Source organism: Budorcas taxicolor, chromosome 25 (genome assembly GCF_023091745.1).
Source record: "Budorcas taxicolor isolate Tak-1 chromosome 25, Takin1.1, whole genome shotgun sequence".
In the NCBI taxonomy this organism is placed as follows: Eukaryota; Metazoa; Chordata; class Mammalia; order Artiodactyla; family Bovidae; genus Budorcas; species Budorcas taxicolor.
This window is the reverse complement of record NC_068934.1, coordinates 48,722,730-48,733,133: the sequence shown is the minus strand read 5'-3', so window position 1 is coordinate 48,733,133 and position 10,404 is coordinate 48,722,730. Positions and strand designations below refer to the sequence as shown.

General features: G+C 57.4%; 1 protein-coding gene across 1 annotated transcript in view; it reads left to right on the top strand.

The window, feature by feature from the left end:
* The first annotated feature begins 2,661 nt into the window (after positions 1-2,661).
* The window catches only part of SHANK2 (SH3 and multiple ankyrin repeat domains 2), a 459,075-nt gene continuing 451,332 nt past the window's right edge, over positions 2,662-10,404 (top strand). Inside the window, exon 1 of the mRNA XM_052662177.1 lies at positions 2,662-2,868. Coding sequence (XP_052518137.1) covers positions 2,662-2,868 — 207 coding nt within the window. The remainder of the gene's footprint in view (positions 2,869-10,404) is intronic.

Sequence of the window (10,404 nt, the reverse complement as noted above, 5' to 3'; positions counted from 1 at the left end):
AGGTAGGACCTGGGGTGGCCAGACCCTGTCCTCGGCCTCAGACACCCCCCCGCCCTGTAGTCTGTGCTCTTGTACGGTTGGAAAAATATGAAGCTCAAATGACAGAGGTGTTTGTCAGTGAATTCAGGAGTCCCCTGGTGCTCTGAAGTTTTAGTGGAGGATGGGATGTACTTTGGAAAGTTTAGATGCTAAAGCATCCGCCTCCAATGCAGGAAGACCCGGGTTTGACCCTGGGTCAGAAAGATCCTCTGGAGAAAGGAATGGCAACCCACTCCAGTGTTCTTGCCTGGAGAATCCACGGACAGAGGAGCCTGTGGGCTACAGTCCGTGGAGTCACGAAGAGTCGGACATGACTGAGCAACTATTTTCACTTGGTAATTTTACTTTAAGAAAGGAAACCCTTCCTGGGTGATATGGGTAATGTGTTGTTTGAGATGTTTGACCAGGGACCCCTCACGGGAGGTGTGAAGGCAACGAGGAGGAGGCCGGGTTGGGGGATTGGGCAGATCATTTCGCCGCTGCTCAGACTTGAGGCCCGCGGGCCAGGAAGAGAGCTCACAGGAGGTCTGACCGTGCGGAGTCGCTTGGTTCTGGGAGGACCTGGGGAGGAGGGCAGGCTGGCCAGGGAGTGGGTGCAGCTTGCTCCAGGCCCAGGTGCTGCAAGGCTGACCTCAACCAGGCCAGATTTTCCTGGTGGTCAGGATGAGCCAGATATCGGGGTTTTCGTGTGAAGCCTCTGGGTTAGGACTCATTCAGCCCCTCTGCAGGTTGGACATAGCAGCGTTTTTGGACCCCATGTCGGAGGACAGCCCAGGTGCTCTTGGCGGTAGGGGAGCCCCCGACCCAGTCATGGTCTTGTCTTTCCCTGGGTGTGTGTGATGGGTGCATTTTCTGGGGTGCTGTCTGCACTTTGCTGGGTTTTGTGTGTCTAATCAGTGGCTGGGAATGTCCTGGGACCTGGTGGCCCAGCAGAGAAGCACTTCCATGGGTGTCCGCTGACCTTAAGTGAACTCTGGAGGTAAACGGTGGGCGTCAGCCTTCTCAGACTGGCCTCTGAGTTGGCACTGGCTGAGCCGTGTCCTGCCTGGGACTTTTCTGAGGCTTGTCAGCCCAAAATGAATGGCTTCTGGGGGCCACGCACCCCAGCCCCTGGGGCAGTCGGCCCGGTGACCATCTTCCTCCCCTCCCTCCCTCTGGCTTTTCTCCCCCCTCCTCTACTGTGAAATATTCCAGCACAAAGACACACAGACAATAGCATCGCAAGCATCTGTGTCCCACGTCTGGCTTTCCTCACCTGGAATGTTTCGAGGAGACTGAGGTTACAAGTGACGTCACAGGCCATGTGACCCGCTTTCTGGGCCCCCCCCCCGCCCCCCACTTGGGCGTTCCTGGGTGCCTCTGCCCCGTTACTCAGGTCGTGCGCGCTTCAGGCTCGACGGGCCTGCGTCTTCCCGGCCTTTGTGAACAAGGACGCCGTGTCTGAATGGCCCTTTCTCAGGGCTCCGTTCGGGGCCTTGCGTGGGTCGTTGGGGTCCACGCTGCCCTCAGCTGTGCTGTCCGTGGGAAGAAGAGGCCACACCTTGGTCAGGCAGACCCTGGATGACTAGAGTGGCGTGTGAGGGGATAGCCAGGACACCCTGTTTTGCAGGGAACAGCCTGGGACATCTTTCTTGTTCACGTGAACTTGACCTTTGATTTCCTTTTACAGAGTTCACACAGAAGTGCAATTGCTGGTTTGGCATGCAGCCCCCAGCCCAGGACCCCTGGTCATCTCAGGTTTTAGCCTGACCTTTCTGAGCCGGGCCCACAGAGCTGGGCATGTCCCATGGGCAGGTTTTAGCCTGACCTTTCTGAGCCGGGCCCACAGAGCTGGGCGTGTCCCATGGGCAGGTTTTAGCCTGACCTTTCTGACCGCTGCCCACTGACTGGGGGGTGTCTCGTGGGCAGCCTGCCCCCCAGTTCTGTCCTGCTAACGCCTGTGGAACGAGGTGGCAGTTGGCCCCCTCACCTGGGTCCTTGCCAGGGGGCTTTTATTGCACTTGATGGTGAGGAAGCTGCCCTCCCAGCCTCCGCGGGCTCTTGGAGACCCCCGGCCCTCCCCCATCAGCCTGCCCCCATCAGCCTTTGGGTTCCGCTGTGCTCCTGGGCCTGGAGATTATCTCATTTCTGAGCCTGGCCCTGCGTGCTGGGTCTATTTTTACACAGTACCTATCATTGCCGTGTTTGAAGCAGAGGGGGTTATTATAGCAGGAGCTTGGTACCCTTCTGACCCAAAGCCCGCATCTCTCTGCCTGCTGCTCTTCCTCCAAGAAAAACAAAGCGAGCTGTTCCTCTTACTCCCGAACGTGTCAGACCGCCCCACGGCCCCTTTGGTCCGTCCCCGTAAGCTGTGGCCCTGGCCGCAGTGAGTTCGAGCTCCTTTTAAGTGCGGGATTTCCAAGCACCGGGGCAGGGCTCTCGGGGCCCCCACAGGTCCTGCCTGGCTCGGGCCCCAGGAGGGGGTGGGGGTGTGTGGGTGTGTGTGTGTGTTACTCACGCAGGCCGCCCAGCCTGTGATCTCTCCCCCGGACACCGGCCGCCGCCACACCCCCGGCGTCCTCCTCGAGCCTCCTCTCATGCCTGTCTCCCTCCTCCCCCCCCCCCGTGCAGACACGCGCAGCCATGCCACGCAGCCCCACGTCCAGCGAGGACGAGATGGCCCAGAGCTGCTCAGATTCCACGGAGGAGTCGGAGTCGGACAGTTCCAAGGGGGAGACCATCTACGACACCATCCGGGCCACGGCCCAGAAGCCGGGTGGCGCCAGGGCGGAGGAGGGCCAGGCCCACACGCTGGTGCTGCGCATTGTCATTGAGGACCTGCAGCAGACGGTGAGCCCGCCCGCCCGCCTTCCGGCCCGTGGCAGGCGTGACCTGGGCTCCAGGGGCCTCTGCTCACCCCCTGCCCCGGCGGTTCCGGAGGCCCTGCTGCTCCTGCCCCTCCCCACTAGTGCCCCACCTACCCCCTCCTGCTGGGCCCTCCTCCCCCTCCCTCCTCCCTGCTATGTGCAGGGATGGAAGCCAAGCCTGTGAGCCCAGAGACCAGCCTTGTAGAGGCAGCGAGCACAGTGGGTGCTGTAGTAAACGGGCTGCCCGCCCCGGTGGGCCCTGCTGCCTCCCCTGGCACTGGTGCTCCCGCTTCCTGGGGTCTGCAAGCTCTGCCCAGCGTGCCCTTCCCTGCCCTGCCCGCCAGCAGCCCCTGAGTCATCCCTTGAGCCCCATGCTGCCGTATGCACACGAGGGAGACGTTCCTGCTATGGTGAATTTGCACGAGGTCCCGGTGGCCGCCGGGTGCAGGAGAGGGGTCTCCCTGGCTGTGGTGCTGTTCCGGGGGCCTTGGAGAACGCAGGAGGGGCTCCCTCTGGGGCAGACAGGACGCATGCTGAAGCTGGGTGGGTGGAGCCTGGCGGGGGCGGGGGGCTGCACCAGGCATGGTGGGGGGAACCCTTTGGGCTGGGCAGGGCTGCAGAGTCACGTCCAGGCTCTGGCTAATGGATGTGACATCCGGGCCCGCGGGGGTGCTGGAAAGGTTCGGTGACCCCGGGAGGGGCTTTCTGGAGGCTGGCAGGTGGCGCACAGACCCACAGTCGGGCCGAGTGGGCGCCTCCCAGTGGTGTCTCTTGGGATCAGCTGACTGGGGTCTCAGCCCGTGCTGGGTGGGCTTTCCTCTGGGGCATCTCCTTTCTCGTCTCTGCTCCTTAGGTCTCCGTGGGGCCCAAGAGGACCCCTCATGTTAGAGTTTAGAGAGGAGGTGGGAGAGGCGGGGCTGGGGCGGGTGTAGACTGGGCTGGGGTGGGTGTAGACGGCCTCTGGGAGGCTCCAGTCTGTGAGCTTGAAGGCCGTGCTGGGAAGGGGCCTGGCTGGGGTCAGAGGAACTGGGGAGGCCCGCGGCGCCACCTCCTGGCCGATTGGCGCCGGTGCGGCCCTTGGGCTCCCACCCAAGGCCCAGTCTCCTGCACCTCAGGTCTCCCGGGAAACCCCACTCCTGGGGAGGGGCCCTACCTGGGCCGAGAGTGCTGTGCCCTGGGGTCATCTCAGGGTGAGCTCTCACGACCCCACTTTCCAGGGAGAGAACCAACCTGGCAGAAGGGCAGGCCCAGCGTTCATTCTTCCTTCCAAGGCATCTGACATCTCTTATGAAAGTTACGTGATTATTATAAAAGCTTCAGGTCATATGCATTGGAGAGGGCAATGGCAACCCACTCCAGTGTTCTTGCCTGGAGAACCCCGGGGACGGCGGAGCCTGGTGGGCTGCCGTCTATGGGGTCCCACAGAGTCGGACCCGACAGAAGCGACTTAGCAGCAGCAGCAGCAGGTCATATGGAAAAGCACAGACGCCAGCTCCAGGAGTGGTTGTAGCTGACGTTTCATGAACATTTCAGACGTGTCTCTCCAAAGGGTTGCAGGTAATGGGTGGCCTGGGTAAGCACAGACTCAAAGTACATATGCTGTTGATAAATCAGCCTCATTAAGGTGACTTAATTTGAAAGTAAAGGGAGAAAAAGTCAATGAAGAAAAAGCTGAACTTTATTATTATTATTATTATTTTTGCCACAAGAGAGACTGTTTCCAAATGAATCTATCAAGTTAAAAGAAATGATTACAAAAACACTGGGAGGCTGATCTCTTTATTGGTTTTCAGTTTTGATTACAGTTTTTTCCCTCCTGGTGTTTTGTTTTTTTTTTTTTGCTATAAGGAACTTAGTGTTCTCTCCCTGTATATTGGGGGTGGATTAAACTAATTGCTATAATAAACAGCCCTCCAAGCCTCAGGCATCCTGACATATAGATGTTGTATTTTTCAGTCCCCTGGGGATTGGCAGGGATGAGAAGGGGGTGGTTCGCATCCATGCAGCCATTCAGGGACTCAGGCTCCCTGGACTCTGCAGTCCTTCTTGGGCCTCTCAGAGGGAGGGAAAGAGGAAACTCCTGGACCACATCTCTCCTCCCACCTTCCCTTGTGTCCTCTGAAGGCTGCTCCTGACTGCACACACCTGACCCATGCTCTTGACCCATGCACTTGACCTGCAGCTGACCACATGCTTACGCACCTGACCCATGCATTTGACCCACGTACCTGGCCGCAGAGGAGGCTGCGGAACGTAGTTGAGCTCTGAGACTGGGAAGGAAGAGGTCAGTGTGTGGAGAACAAGCAGCGGTTTTGCACGTGCACACACACACACACACACTCACATACACACGTGTACACGTGAGGCCTCTCCTCCCCACCCACCGATTCTTGCCGGTGTGGAGCGCTCCACCCGGGGTCGCCGTCCACCCCGCGTGACGCCTGCCTGCCGCAGCCTTCAGAGCCCTGGGGTCTCAATCCCTCTCCACGGTCAGTGCTCATTGCCGGTGCACAGAGGCCTTCTCTTGCTACTGCTCTGCATTCCGTCCCACCTCTTACGTGGTGGGAGCTGACCATCCAGGGTTTTCTCAGGAGGAGGTCTTGGGGGCAGTGCTTCCCCGGTGACCGGCCTGCTGGTCTCACTGCTGGTGGTCGTGATGCTCTTTGAAGTCCATCGCCCGCGGGGGGTGCAGTGGGTGAGGGTCCCGAGTGCCTCTGGCTGCATCCTCATCCGTGGAGCAGTGCACAGCCTCGTTGCCTGTGCGTTTTTGTGTCAAGAGTACTACTTAATTCACGCAGTTGACTCAGGATTAGCGCCAGGCTCAGGCCAGCAGCCTCTGACTCACACCTGGAGGCGCTCACCTGACTCGTGATTTCTCCCTGAGGCTCATCACTGCCTTCTTGTCCATGGACACCAGACCCCGCTTCAGCTCTGTGCCTGGGGGCCATTTTAAACCTCAGGACCGCCAACAAAAAGCACCAAAGTGCAAAACAGGGCCCTGAATAGACCCGGGTAGACACTTGTTTATAAGATCACAGCGGACCCAGAAGGGAGCTAGCTGGGCCTCTGCTCAGACCCGGCTGGGGACCGGCGTGGCTGCTGTGTGTGCGAGTGGCCACAGCAGTGCTGCTCGTACTGATCTGGGGTTACCAGTAAATTTTAGCAAGTAGCCAAATCCCCAAGTACATAATCCGCCAAGAGTAAGAACTGTGTACGTGAACGTGTCAGCTTGTATGCGGTTTTCCTGTGGAAGCTTTGAGCTGTAGTCCCTGCCCCACGTCGCCCCAGACCTACAGGGGTGTTGTTGGATATCCTGCTTGCCCTGAGCTTGTGCTAGACGTATCTTGTCCAGGACTTGACTTTTTTTTCTTTACTGGATTGACTTCAGTTACTAACCCAGGTGGCTCGGACGGTAAAGCATCTGTCTGCAAGTGCGGAGACCTGGGTTGGATCCCTGGGTGGGGAACATCCTCTGGAGGAGGGCATGGCAACCCACTCCAGTATTCTCGCCTGGAGAATTCCACGGACAGAGGAGCCTGGCGGGCTGCCGTCCCTGGGGTCACAAAGAGTTGGACACGACTGAGTTGACTAAGCACCAGGAAGTGTTTGGTGCTGGCCATTCTCTTTTTCCTGAAGAAGTCTGTTTCCCAGATGTTTCCTTTTTCCCCTTTCTCTCTCTGGGAGCTCCTCTCTGTTTCAATGACACAGTTTCCCCTTTTTATTGAAATACAGTTGATTTACAGTGTTGTGTTAATTTCAGGTATATAGCAAAGTGATTCAGTTATACACGTACGTGTTATCAATATGTATAAACATCTATTCTCTTTCAGATTCTTTGCCCTTAAAGGTTATTACAAAATTGACCATAGCTCCCTGTGCTGTGCCGGAGGTCCTTGTTGGTTATTTTATATGTGTGTATATGTCAGTCCCAAACTCTTAATTTATCCCTCTCCCATCTTTCCCCTTGGTAACCATAAGTTTATTTTCTATGAGTTTATTTCTGTTTTGTGTATGAGTTCACTTGTATCTTTTTTTAGATGCCACATATTATCGTATGGTGTTCGTCTGACTTACTTAGGATGATCATCTCTAGGTCTATCCATGTTGCTGCAGCTGGCCTTATTTCATCCTTTTTACGGCTGAGTAATATTCCATTGTACCTGCCACGTCTTCTTTATGCATGTATCTGTCGATGGGCATTTAGGTCGTGTCCAGGTCCTGGCTGTTGTAGACGGTGCTGCCGTGCGCACTGAGATGCGTGTATCGTTTTGAATTATGACTTTCTCCAGATGCATGCCCAGGAGTGGGGTTGCTGGGTCACAGGGTAGTTCTGTGTTCAGCTTTTTCAGGCACCTCCATACTGTTCTCCTTCGTGGGAACACAGGCGCTTTTAGTATCGGCGTTTCCTCCTCCTGACCTGTCGTCTTTTCTCTCGTCGCGCTGATCGCCTGCCATTTTCCCTGTTTGTCCTTTCTGCACAGCATTTTCTGGTGCACCCGTTCTGCCTTCTGGTTGATCACGGCCGCGTTGCTCTGCCTGTTTGTTTTTGTAGCCCTGCGCTTGCTCTTTTTGGAAATTATTCTTCCGAGTTGTTTGCAGAGTAGATTTCACGGCTTATTATGTTTCCCCTGGCACAAAGTACTGAGCTCTCTCCTCCACTCAGGTGTGTTTTCATCCAGGGCAGCTGAGCCGCTGTCGTCTGATGTTTACATGCTCTCCTTCTTCCTTTTCTCTGTTCCTTTTCCTGCGATGCCTTCCCTATTTCCGCACTGTTTCTCCTGACCTGTCTCTGTGGTTTGTCAGTGACTTGAATTTCTGTTTGTTCTGGTCTCGAGGGTGAGTCAGACTTGGGGGTCTGTCTGTTGGCCCTTTTAGACACAGGCCCAGGGGGCAGGGAGTGTTGAGTCTTTTTAGAAGGTCTGTCTGTTGGCCCTTTTAGACACAGGCCCAGGGGGCAGGGAGTGTTGAGTCTTTTTAGAAGGTCCAGGCTCTCTTTTCTGAGGTTTCCTGGTGCAGGGAGCTGCCCCCTTCTTGGGGAGGGACACCCCCGACACTCCCACTCAGAAGCCCTGCCACGAGGGGTCTCTGCGGGGTAGTCAGCCTTTGTGCCCCAACCCTGGCTCAGTCAGAGGAAGGAAGAGAGAAGGACCTTGAGTTCACATCTGTCAAGATTTGAGTATAGTAGTGCATAATGTCTGGATTCTGGATACTTCCTGGCAATCCAGCGGCTAAAAGTCTGCACCTCCAATGCAGGGGGCGAGGATGTGACCCCTGATCAGGGAACTAAGACCCCGCATGCCACAGGACGTGGCCAAAAAAAAACCCTCACAAAATACCTGGATTTTTGTCCCTGCCAGGGAACATCGGGGGATTCTCCCCTCAGAGGGTTTGGTTTCCCTGGAGCATCCAAGGGGGATGTTTCTGGCTGTAGGTCATGCCTGTTTTCGACTTTGGATGCTTTCATTGTTTGGGGTCACTGGGTCAGACCGACTTCACCCCTTCTCGGCCCCTGGGTGCAGCCCTGCTCATCCCTGCGGGGCGCTGGAGTGGGGACCTGGTGACCCCGACCCCCCGGCGTGGATGGATCCTCACGCTGCAGGTTTAACCCTCTGAGCCCCTAGATCCTGTTACTGTTTATCGATGCTGGAGGATTCAGAGACTGGGGAAGCACTCCCCTCAGATTTCAGACTCCAGACCCGAGACTGAATGGGAAGGCCAAGGGCGGGGTGAGGACGGAGCTACTAGGGTCACGTGCCCCTTCTCTGCCATTTCCCCGAGGTGGGCTGTCCGCGTTCCTGGGACTGGTACTCAAGGTCTGCAAACCTGGGGTCCCCTGGCAGGTGTGCAGTGAGCCAAGTGGACTGGACTTGTCTGTGTCCTCCATGGCTTTCCTTGGTCAAAGCCCATCCGTCAGCACCATCACCCCAGGGAGGCCCTTTTCCTTGCAGTGGGGAGGGCTGTCTGCTAGCCTGGCTGCTGAGAGGTTCTGAGGGCAGCCAGGCGCGCGTGGAGGATGTCAGGCCAGGCTGTCCCAGGCCTGCTGATGGGGCCAGGAGGTGTTCTGTCCTCAGGCCATGGGCTTTGGGGACCCATAGGCGGCTTCCCAGGTGGTGCTAGTGGTAAGGCATCTGCCTGCCAATATGGGGGACACAGGAGACTCAGGTTCGATCCCTGGGTCAGGAAGATCCCCTGGAGGAGGGAATGGCAGCCCACTCCAGTGTTCTTGCCTGGAGAATCCCATGGACAGAGGAGCCTGGCGGGCTTCAGTCCATGGGCTCACGAAGAGTCAGACACGACTGAGCGACTGAACTGCCAGACCATCGGGAGTGACTGGTGGAGACACAGCTGCTCTGCAAAAGGAAGAGTCTTCCCCAAAGGAAGATCCTTTCAGGATCTGGACTCCACTCCCAGGGGCATAACAGTTTCCAGAAACTTCTGAAGACCACCTCTCTTCTCTTTGCTTTGTCCTGAGACAGACAAAGGCCCTGGAGCCTGAGACTAGAAATCCCACGGGTGTGAGCACTGGGGACAGAGCGGCCTTTGTTCCCATGAGAAGGCCCTTGCCTCGGTGAGCCCTGGATTCCTGCCCGGAGGGCTCTCAATGCTGCCGAGCAGGTTCCTCAGCCCAGCGCCCGGCCGCAGCTTCTCAGGAGCTCACGTGGTGGTGCCGCTTCTGCACTAGGTGGGGTCCCTCCCCAGGTGGGGTCTCTACCCGGGTGGGGGTTCCTCCCCAAGTGGGGGTCTCTACCCAGGTGGGGTTTCTACCCGGGTGGGTCTCTCCCCAGCTGGGGTCCCTCCCCAGGTGGGGTCTGGCCATGCTTCTTGGCCCGAGTGACCCCTCTTTCTGCATCTCAGTGGGACTGGAGCGTTGAGCTTAGGGTGGAGAGTGCTGGTCCTCCAGGAACACCCCCCTCAGGTCGCTGCACACTCTGGTGATCAGAATCCTGGGTGTGGGGGGTGCTCAGGCCGCTTGAGTGCCGTCGAGTGGGCTCCTGGGCGTGGCAGGCGGGCATTCCTGCTGTGTGCTGAAGCATCCCAGATGGACAGGGAGCTCACTGTGGGGTTGAGGGTTGGCACGCATCCATTAACCTGGCCTTTTAAGCAGGAGGCATGCGCCAACATCAATAGAAACTGTAGCTCTTGTGTTCTGTTTGGGGCACAGCAAACAGACGTGGGGCCAGCGCTGGCACCGGGGCCCTCACAATCCTGTCCAGCCTCCCTGAATGTCACGTCACATGGACGGCGCAGAAGAACGCAGAGGGGACAGGGATGCGCTCTCTGGGTTCCCCTGGGTGTATGTGGCTTCAGCCCCCTCGCCCACCTCCACCCAAGAGTTGGCACCAAGTAGTTGCAGAGAGCTGCCAGCCCTAGTGTCGGTTCCCACGACCCGCCTGGGCAAGTTAACAGGGGTCCCTGGGCCTGGTCTGCCTGGCAGAGGCTTTGGGAAAAGGCCTTTGTGTTTTAATCAGTGCTTCCGTCTGTTAGATAGCTGCAGCTTCACGTTTACGTAATTTGGAAA